This window comes from Taudactylus pleione, unplaced genomic scaffold (assembly GCF_031769625.1).
Source record: "Taudactylus pleione unplaced genomic scaffold, aTauple2 ptg000154l, whole genome shotgun sequence".
Taxonomy (NCBI): Eukaryota; Metazoa; Chordata; class Amphibia; order Anura; family Myobatrachidae; genus Taudactylus; species Taudactylus pleione.
In genome coordinates this window covers 17934960-17955132 of record NW_028284556.1, presented here as the reverse complement: position 1 = coordinate 17955132, position 20173 = coordinate 17934960, and the positions used below count along the sequence as shown (strand labels likewise).

At 42.3% G+C, this 20173-nt stretch overlaps 1 protein-coding gene across 2 annotated transcripts in view; it reads left to right on the top strand.

The window, feature by feature from the left end:
* STXBP5 (syntaxin binding protein 5) overlaps positions 1-20173 on the top strand; it is a 468219-nt gene that overhangs the window by 411609 nt on the left and 36437 nt on the right. The window contains exons 20-21 of one of the 2 annotated variants that reach the window (XM_088474382.1): positions 5566-5625; positions 5720-5767. The exons of the other annotated variant lie outside the window; for it this stretch is intronic. Coding sequence (XP_088330508.1) covers positions 5566-5625; positions 5720-5767 — 108 coding nt within the window. The remainder of the gene's footprint in view (positions 1-5565; positions 5626-5719; positions 5768-20173) is intronic. 2 annotated transcript variants of the gene reach the window in all.

Here is a 20173-nt window from a genome sequence, read left to right as displayed (position 1 = left end):
TTACAGTGTTATTATATGAAAACCGTCTGGGCGGTGAGGCGTCCCTCGCCCCCGAAATATAAGTCACTTTTACATATACAAAAATGTATAACCTAAGTATGTGCTATTATCATGTAATGTAGGACCACCAGAGCAGAGACGCCTTGCCGGGCTGGTGGTTTATCATATTTTCGCAAATATATGTAACAAAGTCTCTTTTGCTGGTCCATTATGGTGTGCTGGGGGAGTTTACTTGTTTGTTTTTCAACTGTAAAGCTGGATATACACTAAATCAATGAGTCAATCACCGCCGGGTCCCGCAGCATATGTACAGGCGATCAGCGGGTCACCAGTACACACCAGCAGATTGATGAACAGACAGTGTACCGGGCGCTCACTAAAAGGGGGCTTAATCTATTGGCTGCAAGACCTAGGTGAAGAAATCCCTTTATTCTTCTAATTCGTGAATATATAGATGGCACATGTAAACATATGCATAAAGTCTGCGCCTAAGCAATCCCTATCATTAAATGATGAGCAAGTCAGTGGATGTTCAATCAAGTAAAATGAAGCCAAACAATGTATTGATGTAAAAGTTCCCTTTATTAGAGTCACAAGGCTCAAGGGTCTATATATAAGACAAATAATGCACATAAATACAGATGTTCTAGTTAATCTTCATATGAGGTGGGTGGCAGGGGAGGAGGGGGGGCGGGTGGTAATGAGTATCTAATGTCCACAATATATGTTATAGAATAATAATTAGAATGTCATTATATGGAAAGCGGCTGGGCAGTGAGGCGTCCTTCACCCCCAAAATAAAAGTCACTGTGTTCCTTAGGTTGCAAAAACGAAGTCCACAAAGTCTCTGGTGAAGCCTCACCTTATGCTGTCTTCCATCTCCTTTCTTCTTCCTGATGATCTGGACCGTATTCCGGTGGGCGCACATCCGCCGCTCACCGGTGTGGTCCCCGCAGTGTCCTCCAGAACACCGTCCGACGGCCAGTGCAATGCTATCGCGAGATTGCAAGGTCGAGACGGGAACGACATTCCGGGGTGTCTGCGCACTCTACTCACTTCGATAGGGAGGAGACTTGGTGTTGCTTTGGTGTCCTGTGTGATACTCACTGGAGTGTCTGTGGTCCTCCTACGTGTGTCGGCCGTTTGTCCTTCCTTAGGGACTTAGATGAGTGCCATCTTGGTGTGGGCAGTATTTATTCGTCAGCTTGTGACATCAAGGGGCTGTGTTTGTCTCGCTCGGCCTCCATATAATTGACAGTGGTAATTACAAAGTATGTGTCAAAGCACACTGAACAGTTAATAATAACTGTTAATTCTTGTATAATAACAGGTCATTTAAATAGAGTGTATGATCAGGTGATTGATACGTTTAATCAGGGTTTGGTACTTATGAGGTTAGAGAGTCCTCATGGGGGAAGAGGTGGCAGCTTTTTGAACTGAAGTGGTGATCACTCCTTTTTCATTTGGATGGGGAAAGGGATCGAGTCCCTCTAATCCGTGAATAAGGAGTGATTTCTAGGTTGTCTCCTAAAAAGGGGAACGTTATGCGACTAGACCACAGGTTTTGAAACTCGGTCCTCAGGACCCTAAACAGTGCATGTTTTCCAGGTCTCTATATAGAATCACAAGTGAAATAATTAGCTCCACCTGTAGATCTTTTAAAATGTGTCAGTGAGTAATAAATACATCTGTGCACCTGCTGGGTGACCTGGAAAATGTGTACTGTATGGGGTCCTGAGGACCGAGTTTGAGAACCACTGGTCTAGATGGTGTTGGTTAAATATGAGAGACTTTCTAAAAGAGAGTAGTAGTTTGAAGATAAAATAAATCGTACTAATTGGTGATAATCGCTTGCTGTTAATAAAAAGAAAATAATCTTGGAGTAACTGATAATGGGAATCGTACATACAGACTATATAGGGATAATTTAGGAATAAAATAAAGTGTATCCAGTATAAGGGATGCATTTAGCAGCTAGTAAGCTCTTTCAATTGAAATGAAGAGCTTGTCTAGATCAATGTAACAATAAGTGGTCAAGCTAAATTCCTAATGAACTTTTGCGCATATAGTCTAGAGGGAAAGCTATTGTCGTTATGGAGATGTCCATTGATCATTTTAAATTTCAGTAAATATAATTCTAAGTGTTTCTCCCTGTGATTACTGCTTTCACTTCATTTTCAAGAATTAATCCGTATGGTGCCAATGTTTTTAGGTTTAGCATCCATTTCAGTTCTTCCTTATTGTTTTTTTTTTACTATAGTCACCTTCCCTCCTGTTCTTTTTAACTGATTTGATCCCTAGAAAGACTAAGCCTGTCGGATCTTGGTTATGGTGGAGTTTGAAGTGGTAGGATAGGTTATGTGTATCTAAACCCCTCCGAATGTTCCGGATGTGTTCTGAGATGCGTAGTCCTTCCGACATATTGTTGCCCACATGGGCAAGTAATGAGGTAGATTACTCCCTCATAGTCGCATGTTAAATTATCTCGTACTCTGTGTTCTGCATTTGTTTGATTGGAAGCAAATGTACAAATCTTTTGGTAGTAATTCCCCGGGAAAGTTTACATGGCAGGCACCTTCCACAATAGAAAAACCCTGGGGTGAGACAATTCCCTGTCAGTGTTGTCTGTATTTGCTCTTTTTCTGGCAAGTGACTGTGAACTGACCTCTGTTTAAGGTTAGGGGCTCTCTTAAATACAATCCTAGGTCTTTCAGGGAGAGCGTCGCTAAGGGCTTCATCCCTTACCACTATGTGCCAATGTTTCCGAACTATCTTGTTTAGTTGTTTGTAATTGTTATTGTATTGTGTTATGAACAGGAGGTCAGATGGTTAATTTGTTTTTGTCTCTTCTTTATAGGTCAATAGTGTGTTTCTGTTGGTTGTCTCCATTTTTTCAAAAGCCTTGTCGTAACCCTTATCTAGGAACTGTTGTTCTAGTATATTTCCTTGTGACTTGTAGTCAGCCAGGTTGTGGCAATTTCTTCTAATTTTTGTAAATTGGCCTACCGGGATATTCTCTAACCAGTTGGGGTGATGCCCACTTTTTGAGAGTATGTAGTTGTTAACATCAGTGGGTTTATTGTACGTTTTGGTGCAGATCTGATCTTTTTCAACATATACAGTTATGTCCAGAAAGTTGACTTGTGTTCTACTGTAGTTTGTGGTGAAGATAAGATTGTTGTCATTTTGATTAATGTATTCAAGGAATTGTAGTAACCCCTGTTCATCTCCATGCCAGAGGAAAATGACGTCTATAAAACGTCTCCAAAGGACTAGGTTTGCCCCGAACCTATGCTCAGACCAGATGGTGCGCTCTTCCCACCTGCTCATAAAAAGATTATCATAGCTTGGGGCAAACCTAAAAGTGACTTATATTTCGGGGGCGAGGGACGCCTCACCGCCCAGACGGTTTTCATATAATAACACTGTAACTTTTATTTTCGGGGGTGAGGGACACCTCACCGCCCAGCCGGTTTCCATATAATGACATTCTAATTATTATTCTATAACATATATTGTGGACATTAGATACTCATTACCACCCGCCCCCCCTCCTCCCCTGCCACCCACCTCATATGAAGATTAACTAGAACATCTGTATTTATGTGCATTATTTGTCTTATATATAGACCCTTGAGCCTTGTGACTCTAATAAAGGGAACTTTTACATCAATACATTGTTTGGCTTCATTTTACTTGATTGAACATCCACTGACTTGCTCATCATTTAATGATAGGGATTGCTTAGGCGCAGACTTTATGCATATGTTTACATGTGCCATCTATATATTCACGAATTAGAAGAATAAAGGGATTTCTTCACCTAGGTCTTGCAGCCAATAGATTAAGCCCCCTTTTAGTGAGCGCCCGGTACACTGTCTGTTCATCAATCTGCTGGTGTGTACTGGTGACCCGCTGATCGCCTGTACATATGCTGCGGGACCCGGCGGTGATTGACTCATTGATTTAGTGTATATCCAGCTTTACAGTTGAAAAACAAACAAGTAAACTCCCCCAGCACACCATAATGGACCAGCAAAAGAGACTTTGTTACATATATTTGCGAAAATATGATAAACCACCAGCCCGGCAAGGCGTCTCTGCTCTGGTGGTCCTACACTACATGATAATAGCACATACTTTAGGTTATACATTTTTGTATTTTTAAATTGAGAGCCAACTCAGCAGGAGGCACCCCAAGATCCTGCAATATGGCACTACAAGAATCCGCATACCCTCCAACTACTAATCCCATCCGTGCTTCTAAGAACATTGATACACATAATGGTTGCACAAATCATTTTATAAGTGAGGGTTTTCTGTATACCAGACCAATATACCCTATGACTCACTAATTGCTTTGATACTTGGTAAATTTGCATGGAGAAGCCTTCGGCAACAAATCTTACAATAATAGGGCTTTTTTTTGCCCTTTGATAACTTGCCTTTTAGTGCTAGCATTTCATTTGCGGAATCTCTGACCGCCAATGTCTCAAAACCCCATTTACACTTAATGCTCAGAAGAGGAGGGTAGTGAGGGGTAAAGCAGGAAAATGTGCAGGGTAAGAGAAAAAGTGGGGAGTGATGGATGCAGGAGAAAAGTGGGAGGTGGTGGGGGGAATGGTTGAAGAAGATGATGGCATAGATACAATAAGAGGGTTAACGAAAGACATACACCAAAAGGGGGAGAAAGAAAGGACAGACATATAAAATGCAGGATTAAATGTAAATGGAGTGGCTGCATATTTCCTCTATATGGCAATAGGCAGCAAGCGGTCAACTATGAAGAGGAATCTTGCTGATGCCCCTGGATTTCAAGGCTGCACAAATGCGGGGGATTCAGGCTACTTTGCAGGGTGGCTGGAGCTCCCACCTTAATTCGGGAGGCTCCCGCGAAATGCAGGACGGTAGGCAACTCTGAGCAAGACAGCTTTATATAAGTCAGTGGTTCTCAAACTCGGTCCTCAGGACCCCACACAGTTCACGATTTCCAGGTCAGCCAGCAGGTGTAAAGGTGTGTTCATTACTCACTGACACATTTTAAATGTTCCACAGGCAGAGCTAATTATTTCACTTGTGATTCTGTGAGGAGACCTGGAAAACATGCACTGTTTGGGGTCCTGAGGACCGAGTTTGAGAACCTGTGAGTTAAGAGATTATTATGCAGTGCCTTTTATTATCCATAAAAAGACTTATATAAACAGCTGAAATATACAGTGTGGTCATTTGCTACCCACGTTGAGAGAGTTTTCCCCCGTATCTTTTGGGTTGCTTTTAAGCTTGCTAGGAATGTGTAAATGGCTTCTTTGATTAATGGAGTGGTACTTCTGTTTTATATGCAGTGGAGAGCATTTAGATATGTCACTTGCTTAATTGTAATTGGATGAAAGGAATCATAGACACATATAGCTCTGTTTGTCATTAATATAGCATCATCTCCATGTCATTGTATTTTCATTAACAGTAACTAATAACTTGCTTTGCTAAAACCACAGTGGCGCCATTTCATGTTTAGTCTGATTTTGTGCTGTATGTGTGCATTAAATTTTGTCTTCACTTGTATAGGTTGTGGCTCTCCCACATCTTCTGATGATGAACAATCAATGAAAATATTTATAGAAAAGGGTACAGTATTTGTTGTTCATATTACACAGATTCATACAGCTTCAGCCATATTGATATTAGACACTGACATCTTGTATTGACGTGTTATTTGCAGTGAAGAGCAAGGGCAGAAAGTTTTCCAGGGCGATAGCCACTGATATAGGTAGGACAGACACAATTCTCCTGTTATGCTATTCTTGTGTCTTGCTCTGTGCTAAACTAACCACAAGGGGAAAGGTAAACAATCTCTTCTTTTATTGCAAAATGGTAATCACTTTGCTGCTTCTGTTTGGAGTTTGGGGACTTAATTAACACAAATCAGGGATGATGGGAAGATAATTCTACAAATTTTTCTAGGATAAATTCTTTCTTGGTTAATTAGGTGGGATTTTTAAGGGAAATAGCATGGTTCAATTAATACAACAGTCACTGACACCCATCTGACACATATATTTACAAAAGAAAATAAATGGAGTAAAAGACATTTTAATAAAGCTGACCCGAATTGTTGTATTTGTACATTGAACCATGCTACTTAACCAATCAGAGACCGGGTGAGGGGAACCCAACACTTGGTCTGGATGTTGGCTTTGGAATGTGGTATTTGGCGAGGAATCTGCTCACTTTTCTTCCTATGGCAATAGGAAGCTGTCTTAAATTTGTAAATTATTGTTTTGCTTTATTTTGTCTATGTACTAACATTATTATTGTGTTAGAGCATATAAGCAATTTATGGAATCACCTGTTCTAAAAAATTTACTTGTGTAGTCAGCAAATTAATTATACGCATTACAAATGATTCTGCTTTGCTTCAAACTCTTAAGTGATATTCAAAGGTTCCCTCTGCAAGAGCCCTGTACCCAGGTATGGTATTAGCCTCCATAGACACCATAGTAAGCCTAAAAGTAATTTGTATAAATTTAGAATAAATTATGTTCAACATGTCGGAGGCCCACGATGTTGTGCAAGCTGGAGACATTATTATAAGGCCCCTAGCCAAATAGTGGTGACAACAAATTGCCATGGTGACACAAATAAACAGTCTCACAGTCAGGTGACCTATATGTTGCCAAAGGAGATTGGAAATCTGTGGATTAAAGACTTTATTTCTACTGAAGCCGCTATAGTTATGCATGTTGTTACTGATAAGCCCTTGATTAATTGACTGGATGATATGAATTTAGGTTCTTATTTACCTCTAATATTGTAACTACTTTATTACTTTTATATGTTACGTTTCCACGTTATCATCCATGTGATGAAAACGAATAGTACTCTGTCATGGATTGTCCGCCTCATGTTACATTAAACACAAACCCATTTACCTCTGTTACTGTGGCCTTGTTATAATTAGGAATGATGATTGATTTATTTTCTGCCTGTAATGATATATTAATACATTTGTCTTCCATGATTGGTGGTGCTACCCATCTGTTTCATTGTCTGTATTGGGAACTTAGGGCATGATTCAGATCTGGTCACTTTCAAATATTTGCGTATGCAAATATTTGAAAGTGACACAGCGGGGAGCGATCGCTCGCCAAGGCATAAGCACCCCCATCGTACCTGTACGAGCGTTCACTTTGTGTATGCAGACTCCCCTTAGCGTATGCAGAAACGCCCACTGTCCCATGTCATCTCCTGGAAGTTTGTGAAAACATTGCTACATCGACCACTATCGGATGTGAACGCAGTGCTTGTGGTAGCTTTTTTTACCGCAAGCATTGGAGGAAAAAAATGGCTGGTGACGTGTACTATGACGCTGTCTGTTAATTATGCATGCCTCTAAAACAGCGTTGAAACACTCGGGCACGCCTGCGTTCGCATCTCCAACCCCCCGGTTTTACTGGACTGCCCCTGTCACCACCCACAAACGGCCTCTCCTGTCACTCACTCTGCTGGGCTGGTTTTGCTGGGCGAGCGAGGGATCTGTGATCGCACAGTGTAGTTCGCGCATGCGCACTGCGATGCATGCGCAAATTTGCAACCATCGGCAATTGCGAACGGACTGCAGATACCGTGTGGGTCTGAATCAGGCCCTTAGAGTGGCAGCCTGAGGTTTGCCTCACACTAAATGAAGTCTGAATCTCTATAACCAGCCAATATTTGGTAATTGTTTTATTTTTTACACCCATTAACCTCTTAAATTTAATTGCTATATTATCAAATTCGCTAACCCGTACATAACATTTTTTGTTTATAGCACAATTTATTAAAGTTTTAGATAGAATACATTACAAAATGTTTTATAAGTATCATTACATAGCCTAACATATTGTGAAAATATCGGCATATAAGATAGTTAACTTTTCATAGTCCGTATGCAGGATGAAAAATAAAAAATATGTATTAAGTTACCATACAAATGGCTATGAAGAAGATCCTGTTGCAGCATGATATCTTAACATAAAGAAATAAACATATAATAAAGAATTAACAATAACCTTAATCATTTTGTTCTTTTTTGTTCTGTATAGAACCCAATTAAGGAATAAAGAGTGAGAAGGAAGAAGAAAAGAGAAAGAAGGGGGGAGGGGAAGGGATAACACATAGGGATGATAAAGTAATCCAATACCAAGGGTAGACAAGACTGTACAATTTTTGCAATAAGACATAAGGTTTTATGAAACAGGTCACACAGAGCGGAGTCCGTATCTTCAAGTAGTCAAACATTAGTCTCCAACTGACGCATTAAAAACCAGTTAGTGGATTCAAAGATTTTTTAAATATGTTGCTGGGTTTCAGCATCTAGTTGGTCAATATAAGAACCCCACTTTTTATAAAAACAAGCAACACCTTTCTCTATATCTGGTAGAGTGGCTTGTCGCTCAAAGAACAAAATTTGTAAGAGCATATTTTTGATACCAGTTACTGTAGGAGGAGACCTAGAGGTCCATTGATTTAATGTAAGTTTCTTAGCTATAGTGAGAATAACTGTAAGTAGGGGTATAATAGATTTGCTTCTAGCATCAAGATTCCAATTTGAAAAAAGTAGGAGGGGACATGAAGCAGGATTTTTAGCTAATGTTAAGGAAAAAATAGTATTTATAAAGTTAATGGTTTTGTCCCAAAAAATTTTTATTTTGCCACATTGCCAAAAATTATGAAAAAGGATGCATCTGCGGCTCAACATTTCAAACATCTACCAGATTCATTAGGTACCATATGTTTTCTCTGTGATTGAGATATATACGCTCTGTGTAGCATTTTCAAGTGTACCTCCTGTAAGGCAGCAGATTGTAAATACTTCAATGAAGTAGAGCAATGATTTAGCCATTTCTCTGGAGGTTCCAGAGAAGTAATATCGTTTGACCATTTCAGATATGACCGTTGCCAGAGAGCTACTTTTTGTGGAGCTATAAGCACTGGGTATAAAAGTTTGATTCTAAAAATATTATTACATAAAAAAGTCATTAAAGTAACTACATGATCTACATCTTGACCTTCTAACAGGGCTGGGGTTGATTTTGTGTAAAATGTCTAGCCTGTGGATACATAAAGAAATGATTATGCTGTAATTGATATGTGTCTTTTAGATAGGGAAATGTATGGATTATACCTCCAGGATCGAATATGTCTCTTATGGCGGCAATTCCTACAGATTTCCATGAGAGAAACGTTTTATTCTCTAAACCCGGTGAGAAACAGGGGTTTCCCCAAAAAAGTGTTATATGGAGAGCTGTCGGGATTTCTACGTAATGGAGAGCCAGGCTTTATATACATCTGTAAATAAGACATTGGTTAATAAATTAGCAGGTAATAAGCGTTTCAGGGTATGTAAAAGTGCGCTAGGTGAGAAGGGGTGAAACAAAGCCTCTTCTAGATCCCAATTGGTAAAAATACATCTCCTCATCAACCAATCAGAGATGTATCGAAAAAGAGCAGCTTGTGTAAAAGAGTCAATGTCAGGAGCACCAAATCCTCCGTCACCCTTCTGTAATTTAAGCTTTGCAAAAGCAATCCGAGGCTTTTTCCCCGCCCATATATAGTTAGAAAAAAGGGAATTAACTTGCTTAACATCTGTCTTAGTAAGGCCATTAGGGAGCATCTGTAATAAATAGGAAAGTTTAGGGAAAACTATATTTTTAATAACTATTATTCTACCTAATAATGACAGCGGGAGGGGCATCCAGTGTAATAGTGTCTGCTTGATTGATGAAATAACTGGCCAAAAATTAACATCATACAAAGATTTCAGTCGAGTAGGAATTTGTACTCCGAGGTATTTAAGGGAAGACTTACATATTGGGAAAAGTGAGAGGGAGGGGTGTGATGTAAGCAAGGAGATATCTCCCCCCAGGGGAAGCATCTCCGATTTTGTGAAATTAACCTTGTATCCTGCAAAAGATCCAAAGCAATTTATTATGGAAGTAATATTTGGAATAGAACGAAGGGGATCAGAGATGAATAGGAACATATCGTCAGCAAAAAGAGGCAACTTCCCTCACAGCTACCTAAACGTATTCCCGAGAAAATTGGGGAGTTGCGCAAGGCTATAGCCAGCGGTTCTAATGCAATATCAAATAAAAGTGGGGACAGTGGGCAGCCCTGTCGTGTACCTCTATTAATATAGAAAATGGGGGACAAGTATCCGTTACTCAAAATTTGTGAGGAAGAATTACAATACAGGCGTTTGAGAACTGAGATGAAGCCATCCGGAGCACCAAACCTATGAAGGACTTCGAAGAGATGGTCCCAAGTAATTAAATCAAAAGCCTTTTCGGCATCGAGCGAGAGGATAACACTACCAGCTTGAGATATGGATAACTCCATCTTTTGCATTACTGAAAGAACCTTCCTAATGTTAACTACAGAGTTTCGTCCCCAAACGAACCCTGATTGATCTGGGTGTATAATAGATGGTAAGATAAGTTTAAGTCAGACAATATTTTCATAAATAATTTATAGTCAGAGTTCAATAGGGAGATAGGTCTGTAAGATTGAGCAAGCTCTGAGTCCCGTCCCGGTTTTGGCAAAACCTTAAGCAGCGCTGAATTAAAATAGAGAGGGGGAGCTTCTCCCGATAACAATTTATTAAAGACAAGTTGTAATGTTTTGCTGATTTTAGGAGCTAAGATTTTATAATAATCATTTGTAAGCCCATCAGGGCCAGGGGCTTTACCTGGTTTAAGGTGATGGATGGCATTAGTTACTTCTTCTATAGTTATAGGGGCTAGAAGTGAGGAGGAATGATCATTAGTCATCTGTAGAAGATTAATACTTTCCCAAAAAGTCGCCTTCTCAGTAGTATCAATCTGCGGTTCAGAGTATAGATTAGTAAAGACATTTTGTAGAATGCTAGATATCTGGGCTCCTGATCTAGTACTATTTCCATCTGTGCATCTAAGGGATTTAATAATGGACGGGGTGTTGGCCTTCAATAAATTGGAGAGCATTCTGCTAGGTTTGTTACCATATCTATGAAAACGGCAATGAGAATGAAAAGTGTATTTAGCCTCAGTCTGTATCAGAAGAGTATCAAACAGCGCTTTCTGGTGGAGATATGTCTCCTTAGTTGCCGGGGAGGGATTAGTTTTAAAATGTTGATATGCTGAGGTTAGAGCGGTCTGTTTCTCAAGATATGTATTGCGAAATATTTTATCTCTATGGTAGGGATGAGCGGGTTCGGTTCCCTGAGAACCGAACCCACCCGAACTTCGGGGATCCGGGGCGATCCGAGCCCAAGCTCGGATCTCCCTGTCTGCCCCGGATCCCTCTCCCGAGGCAAAACCTCGAGATCTGCTGTCGGATCTCGAGGTTTTGCCTCGAGCGGCCATTTTAAAAAAAATGCCTTTGCCTTTAATGGGCAAAGTGCTGATTGGCTGACAGAGCCGTCTGTCACGGCTCTCAGCCAATCAGCATTATGGTGCTCATTTGCATGTAGCACGGACTCGTGAGATCCGTGCTACATGCATCTGTGTGATTGACAGTGACACAGAGCACAGATGGGTCAGTGAGACCCGTCTGTGCTGCTGTGTATTTCAATGACACAGATGCACGCACGGACCAGGAGATCCGTGCTACTTGCATCTGTGTCATTGACACAGAGCACTAACGGGTCCGTGAGACCCGTCTGTGCTGCTGTGGTAAAAAAAAAAAAAAAAACCTGTGTAAAAAGAGAAAAAAATGGCGTGCCCCCCCCCAAAAAAAGAGCAACCAGCCCCGGGCATTAGTGACCCAGTGCTGGGTGTGCTTAAATACAGGGGACAAACGACATAGGGGTCCCCTGTACTTAAACACAACCGGCACTGGGCTAGTCAGAACCAGAGCTGGTTGCCAAAATACGGGGGACAAACGACGTAGGGGTCCCCCGTATTCTGCGCAACCAGCTCTGGGCTCTGATCCGGTCCTGGTTCTGGAAATACAGGGGAAAAAAATGAGTAGGGTTCCCCTGTATGTTCCAGAACCAGCACTGGACTTTTTCTAGCGGGGGGCTGATGCCACAGCCAGGGGAGCCCTTTCACCGGGCCCCCCAGCCGCAGCATCAGCCCTGACCGCTAGTCAGCCCAGGCCGGGGATCCCTGGAGAGCTGGGGACCCCCCCAATAAAGGGGTCACCCTCTCCAGGGCTCCCCAGGCCCATGCTGATAGCCCGGGGCTATCCCCGCCACCCCTGGTGGCGGTGGGTGGCGGGTTGATTGTGTGGTGTGGTGTAAATAAAGAATATCAAACATTGTCTTTACAAGTAGAACTGCAAGTCCCAGCAAGCCTGCCCCGCATGCTGGTACTTGGAGAACCACAAGTACCAGCATGCAGGGCATTAAGGGCCCACTAGTACCTGTAGTTCACCTGTAAAAAAATGTTTAAAAAAAACACAGGACACACACACCGTGACAGTATAAGTTTATTAAACATACATACACACACACACACACACACATGTACACATACTCACCTATGTAACCCTGTAGCATCGGTCCACTTGTCCGGTAAAGTATCCATAGGGGACCTGTGAAAAAAAACATACTCACCATCTCCTATGTGAGGTTCTGTCCTCTTCGTTCCAAAGTAGGCATCCCCGGACTTGGCAAAAAAAAAAAAACGAAAACGCGATCCACGAACTTAGTACCGTTCTATAGAACGGTACTTCCCGAATGAGAGCTTAGCGGCGGGGTATCACCATGGAAACCCCGCTGCTAAGCGTTCATTGGCTGAGAGAGGCCATCTCCCGTCTCTCTCAGCCAATGAACGGCTCCCTCCATTGTAGTCAATGCTGGGAGCCGCAAGGTTATTAAAGTTTACCCTGCGGTTCCCACCATTGACTACAATGGAGGGAGCCGTTCATTGGCTGAGAGACGGGAGATGACCTCTCTCAGCCAATGAACGCTTAGCAGCGGGGTTTCCATGGTGATACCCCGCCGCTAAGCTCTCATTCGGGAAGTACCGTTCTATAGAACGGTACTAAGTTCGTGGATCGCGTTTTCGTTTTTTTTTTTGCCAAGTCCGGGGATGCCTACTTTGGAACGAAGAGGACAGAACCTCGCATAGGAGATGGTGAGTATGTTTTTTTTCACAGGTCCCCTAGGGATACTTTACCGGACAAGTGGACCGATGCTACAGGTTACATAGGTGAGTATGTGTACATGTGTGTGTGTGTGTGTATGTATGTTTAATAAACTTATACTGTCACGGTGTGTGTGTCCTGTGTTTTTTTAAACATTTTTTTTACAGGTGAACTACAGGTACTAGTGGGCCCTTAATGCCCTGCATGCTGGTACTTGTGGTTCTCCAAGTACCAGCATGCGGGGCAGGCTAGCTGGGACTTGCAGTTCTACTTGTAAAGACAATGTTTGATATTCTTTATTTACACCACACCACACAATCAACCCGCCACCCACCACCACCAGGGGTGGCGGGGATAGCCCCGGGCTATCAGCCTGGGCCTGGGGTGCCCTGGAGAGGGTGACCCCTTTATTGGGGGGGTCCCCAGCTCTCCAGGGATCCCCGGCCTGGGCTGACTAGCGGTCAGGGTTGATGCTGCGGCTGGGGGGCCCGGTGAAAGGGCTCCCCTGGCTGTGGCATCAGCCCCCCGCTAGAAAAAGTCCAGTGCTGGTTCTGGAACATACAGGGGAACCCTACTCATTTTTTGTCCCCTATATTTCCAGAACCAGGACCGGATCAGAGCCCAGAGCTGGTTGCGCAGAATACAGGGGACCCCTACGTCGTTTGTCCCCCGTATTTTGGCAACCAGCGCTGGTTCTGACTAGCCCGGTGCTGGTTGTGCTTAAGTACAGGGGACCCCTACGTCGTTTGTCCCCTGTATTTAAGCACACCCAGCACTGGGTTACTAATGCCCGGGGCTGGTTGCTCTTTTTTGGGGGGGTGCACGCCATTTTTTTCTTTTTTTACACAGGTTTTTTTTTTTTTTTTTTACCACAGCAGCACAGACGGGTCTCACGGACCTGTCATTGCTCTGTGCCAATCACACAGATGCATGTAGCACGGATCTCCCGGGTTCGTGCTACATGCAAATGGGCACCATAACGCTGATTGGCTTCCTGTCTGCCACTGCAGTGCCACTCCTAGATGGGCCACGTGTTTGTGCCGCCCCCTTGTGTCGCTTAGCATAGTCATCCAGCTTCCTCGGTACAACCTTTTGGCCTAAAAACAATATTGTGAGGTGTTCAGAATAGAGTGGAAATGAGTGGAAATTAATGTTATTGGGGTTATTAATAGCGTAGGAACAAAAAAAGGCCCATTTATGTGATTTTAGTGTTTTTTTTTATTTTTTAAGAAAAAATCCAGATCCAAAACACAAAACCCAGAACCCAAAACACGGAAGGGTGGTTTTGGCAAAACCAATCCAGATCCAAAACACGAAGAAAGATCCAGATCCAAAACCAAAACACAAAACACGAAAAGTGTCCGGTGCACACCCCTACTCTATGGGCACAATAGGACATGATATCACCCCGTATAACTGGCTTTGAAGCCTGCCAGAACAATAATGGAGAATCTCTCTCTGAATCTACATTGTTATGTTTATAACTCATCCAAGCAGATTCTAACATAGGCCCTCATTCAGAGCCGCACGCAAGCGGGCGCACGTACGTTAGGCGTACGTACAAAAATATTTAAATTCAATGGCTCGCTCGTATTTTCGTTCGCATCTAAAATTCCTCCCTAAACTCTGACGACCCCTCCTCTAACTAACGAGCGTACGAAATAGCGAGCGTACATCCCCGAAATGGCTTGAAAGGAACGCACGCACACGTATAAACAGGAAGTGTCCTTGTCAGATGTCGATTACCTGCTCCTTTATTCTGCCTACCTCCATCAATCGTATCATGCCAATCAATGTATCAATTAGCTTAATTGTTTGTTTTTTTTCAACACAATGCAAGAAACTTTACTCTTGTCCGTGTTTGTGTTTACCCGCAGAATACGTACGGATGAAACATTCGCTTGTATTGTTTAAAAAACATGTGAACCACAATTAAACAATTGTACTATTGCTGTGTATCCCCGCATATTTCCCTGGGTTCATTTCTTTATTTAAATTTGCTTACGCATGTCACTGCATCAAGCCTATCCTAACTCTCCAGAGATTTCTGGCCCTGTCGAACACATGACTCATACACTAACCAATAAAATTGCTCCTGTTAATTTCCAAAATACATTAGCCAATCAGAAAATTTTTACACACTTTATCAAAAATGATTTTTAAGAAAAACACCATTGCCATCATGAGAGCCTCCGCATTCACCAGACGTGAGCTGCTGGTGCTTACGGAGGTAATGGATCGCCGGATCACCAGCCAGCCAGAACCCATGACCAACCGGCAGAAGCGCTCCGCGTATGCGGAGGTACGGTCCCGCCTGCGGTCCTTTGGATCACGCCGCAACATCGGGCAGCTGGAGCGCAGGTGGTCCGACCTGCAACGGCGAACGCCCCGCTTGCTGGCATGCTTTCGCATGCAGATCCTGGCAAGTAAGTGTTATGTATTGTGGTTTTAATGTTTGTGTTTGTGGGGCAAACTGCGTGTGCATGTTTTCCTGTCTGTTCTATTTATTTTTTGTACTCATATCTGCGTGTGCATGTTTTCCTGTCTGTTCTATTTATTATTTGTACTCATATCTGCGTGTGCATGTTTTCCTGTCTGTTCTATTTATTATTTGTACTCATATCTGCGTCTGCATGTTTTCCTGTGTGTTCTATTTATTATTTGTACTCATATCTGCGTCTGCATGTTTTCCTGTCTGTTCTATTTATTATTTGTACTCATATCTGCGTCTGCATGTTTTCCTGTCTGTTCTATTTATTATTTGTACTCATATCTGCGTCTGCATGTTTTCCTGTCTGTTCTATTTATTATTTGTACTCATATCTGCGTCTGCATGTTTTCCTGTCTGTTCTATTTATTATTTGTACTCATATCTGCGTCTGCATGTTTTCCTGTCTGTTCTATTTATTATTTGTACTCATATCTGCGTCTGCATGTTTTCCTGTCTGTTCTATTTATTATTTGTACTCATATCTGCGTCTGCATGTTTTCCTGTCTGTTCTATTTATTATTTGTACTCATATCTGTGTCTGCATGTTTCCCCTCTTTTTCTGAATTTTTAATTCTACTGCTATTTTTTTTTGTTTGTTTTTTTTTTTTTGTTTGTTTGGCCGGATTTGTCCATAAACTAAACGCAATTTATTTGACATATTTTAGGGGGACAGCCAAGACTCCGCCGTCAACGTCGGCGTTCCCGCCCACTCTCCCCAACCCCCAGCCAACACTCCACCCCAAATCTTTCCCCTATTCCCCACTCCTCCCCATCCTTCCCAGACCCTCTCCCGGAAATGTCGGGACTCCTTCCCCTCCGTCCCACTTCCCCCTCTCCTCCACCCACCCCTCTTCCAATTACCCCCTCCCCGGAGTCCAGCATAACTCCGCCCCATTCTTTGGGGAATGACGGATCCTCCGAGGAGGATCATGGAGGTTTTGCCGGAGCTCACGATTTTTTTCCCGGTATGTTTTGTATTATTTTTTTTTAAAGCACAAACTGTTTATATGTAATCATGTGTCGTGCCTTTCTTCGTGTTTTTGTGGCTTGACTTTTGTTGATTGTGAAGGTTTGCCTTTACCTCTTCCTGGTGATTTAAGCATACACATATCATACCTGTGGGAATTTGTACCTAGGCCTTGTATTTTTGCCAGCCCACCCTTTTTATTTATGTTTTTGGGTTTAGGAGTGATTTGTTTTTTAATTAATGTTTTTCTGTGGAGTCCCTATTGTTGTATTAACCCACACACTTTTCTCACCCACAGAGGAACAGAGGCGTCGGCAAGAGGTGGCGGATGTTGTGGGGCAGATGCGCCACCATGTAATCGGCCTTCTGGTGGCCCTCGACCGGCTGTCTGGCCTCCTTCGGCATTAGTTTTTTTTTTTTGGTTGTATTTTCCCAATAAAATTTTAAAGACAAATATACGTTGTGGCTCATTTTTAAAAACCAAAACCAAGATAGTTTAGCCTGACATAAGTTCCTGCAAGGATTTCCCTTTTGTAAAAGTTAGATTGTGTTTTGTCTTTGTATGTCAAACAGACACCAGAAACACATAACAGTAACAATGTAATTTCCCTTTTTGGGTTTAGTGTCAATTTCAGATTTCTACATTTTCCAGGTTCCTACTTGGTGCGCAAGCTGCTTAGGCCAATCTTACAAATCCCAAGGTTGGGCCAGGCTTCCTTTTGGTGTGGATTGGAAAGCTGAAAACATATTTCAGTTTTGCTCATCTGGCGTCAGTACTGGTTTACCCCTTAGTCAAATGTAACTTGTGTTAACCTGGTTACACTTGCTGTTAACGTCCCAAAAAAGGAAGACCATTTCACTCTTCAAACATTTATTCACCACATAACAGAGAAAACAAAGTGGTCACTCCCAAAAAAAATACACAGTGATAAATTCAAATACAACACATACCAAGAAAAAAATAAATAAAAACACAAAATCAAGAACTGGTTGACGAAGGACCATGCCAACATGATTCCACAAACATGGCGTTGCGATATGGGTTCCAGAATATATGCCCAAAAGGACCAGATCCAGGTTTGGTAAGGGTAGCAGGAAGTAGTGAGCGTTGGAGTGCCAAAGATTATGTGAACAAACAGAAGATGGTGAGAAAAATAAAAATAAATTAGATGTTTGCCAAAAAAAAAAAACACATTAGGTATAAACACTGGAGTTTTGAACAAACTTACCTAAAAAATCTGGCCACCACATCATCGCGTATGGCCCCCCCACATACTGACCTTCGACCAACCTCGGGGGGGCCATCCTCAGGTAAGGCATCCTCTGGCTGCATTGGGACACCACTCCTTATGGCAATGTTGTGAAATATCCCACACAGGACCACAATTTTAGACACCATATCCGGCACATACATGAGCTCGCCACCAGAGCGGTGGAGGCATCTGAATCGGCCTTTTAAAAGGCCGATACAGCGCTCCACCACTTGCCTGGTGGCTGTAAGTGCGGAATTATACGCACTTTGTGGCCCTGGTGTGGGAGCCAAATAAGGAGTGAGCAGCCAGGACATGCAAGGGTATCCACTGTCTCCTGTGAACAAAAATAGACCACATCAGGAACACTGTGTATCAAGCTTAACATTGTTATGTACTAAAGGTCTCCACTTACCCAGAAGCCACGCATCACCAGCTTGTAGGTTGGTTAATTTCTGCCATATCCCTGATTGCCGGATGACGAAGGAGTCATGAGCACTTCCGGGTAATTTAGCATTCAGGGACAGGATCTGGAGGGAGGCATCACATACCACCATTACATTCAGGGAGTGATAGTGTTTCCTGTTTCTAAATATGGCCTCCAGCCGTGCTGGAGGCTGAAGTGGTATGTGAGTACCATCCACAACCCCTATGATGTGTGGGAAGCCAGCTATTTGGTAAAAATTGGCCTTGGCCACACTAAGGGCACCCATATCCAAAGGCATTTTAATAAAATGATGGAGGTGCTTGAAAAGTGCCTCCATCACTGCCCTCAGGATCCGGGAAAAGGAGGATTGGGAGATGCCCGCCACTATTCCGACCGTTGTTTGAAACGATCCTGAGGCACAGAAATGTAACACCGCCATAAATTGCGTCAGTGGTGGTATTGCTGTTGGACTGTCAATTTGCCGCTCAAGATCACTTTCTATTAATGAGAGAGTGTCTATGATGATTTTGGGAGGTAGACGGTAGCGTCTTAAAACCTCATCATCGGGCATTCCAAAAAGGGTGACACGTGTTCGAAATATCTGGGGCCTTGCATGCCTACGATGCCTACGCCTGGGACGAGTTTGAGGTTGGTCGTATTCCGGGAGCAGGGCCAGAGCAATTCGCCCCAGATCTATCTGAAATTCAAAGTTTACAATGTAAGGCTTTTGAACCACCCCAAAAGTAAGAAAAAACAACTTAGCTTTCTGATACCATCCATAGCTGCTTACATGCCGGGGTATTGTCATGATATGTATAAACTGTAAAAAAGGCAACAATGAGACGTCAAAAATTTAAAGGGTTTTTTTTAAGGTAAAAAATTGTTGCAAGCCAACACAGAAAATAACGGAAAAACACATTTGGCCATCGATGAAAACTACATTGCACACCGTACGTCAAATAGGGTTCAAATGGACCCAAAAAATGGAAAAGGGAAAAGCAAAACTGGATTATATGATGAATAAGCCGTCCAAAATGCGGTAAATTATTCGCAAATGCAAGTCACTACACCAACAGTCCAAAATGCGGTAAATTATTCGCAAATGCAAGTCACTACACCAACAGTCCAAAATGCGGTAAATTATTCGCAAATGCAAGTCACTACACCAACAGTCAAAAATGCGGTAAATTATTCGCAAATGCAAGTCACTACACCAACAGTCCAAAATGCGGTAAATTATTCGCAAATGCAAGTCACTACACCAACAGTCAAAAATGCGGTAATTCATTCGCAAATGCAAGACCAAAAATGGACTTACCCAACTCGAATATATAAGATGTCCTCAAAAAACTTCTTTGGGTCCGAAAACAAAAAAAAACTAAAAAATATGAAATGAGTGTTAAACAAATTAACTAACCACAAAACAGAAGAATACAACAATTGGCCACAAATTTGAATGCACAAAACTTACAAAATCAGGAAAGGATGTTGAAAAAATGAAAAAAATGCGAACGGAAAAACCAAAGAAATGTAGCAAAAACAAACAAAAAAACAACTCTCCAAAATCCTCCAAACGCAACCAACCAACCAAATCCAAACCACTTCACCGACAACACTCCAACAACCCCACCTCGAATCCACACACACCAAGCCATAAATAGTGTTTATTTTCCCGCACAAATTAAGGATGAATCATAGGGACGCACAATCAATGATGCAGCCGCAAACTAACGACGCATGTATAAATACGTCACGAAATCACATAGAATTTCTGGATGATTTCATGCTGGAAGCAGAGACATGGCTTCAAACCAGGGAAACAATGGTCAAAATTGCGGCGGTAAGTCCTTCATGCATTTTGTGTCAATGAGTATTTTAAAACATAATATTGTGCAAGTTGTGAAGTGGCTAAATCTGCATATTTACCCAAA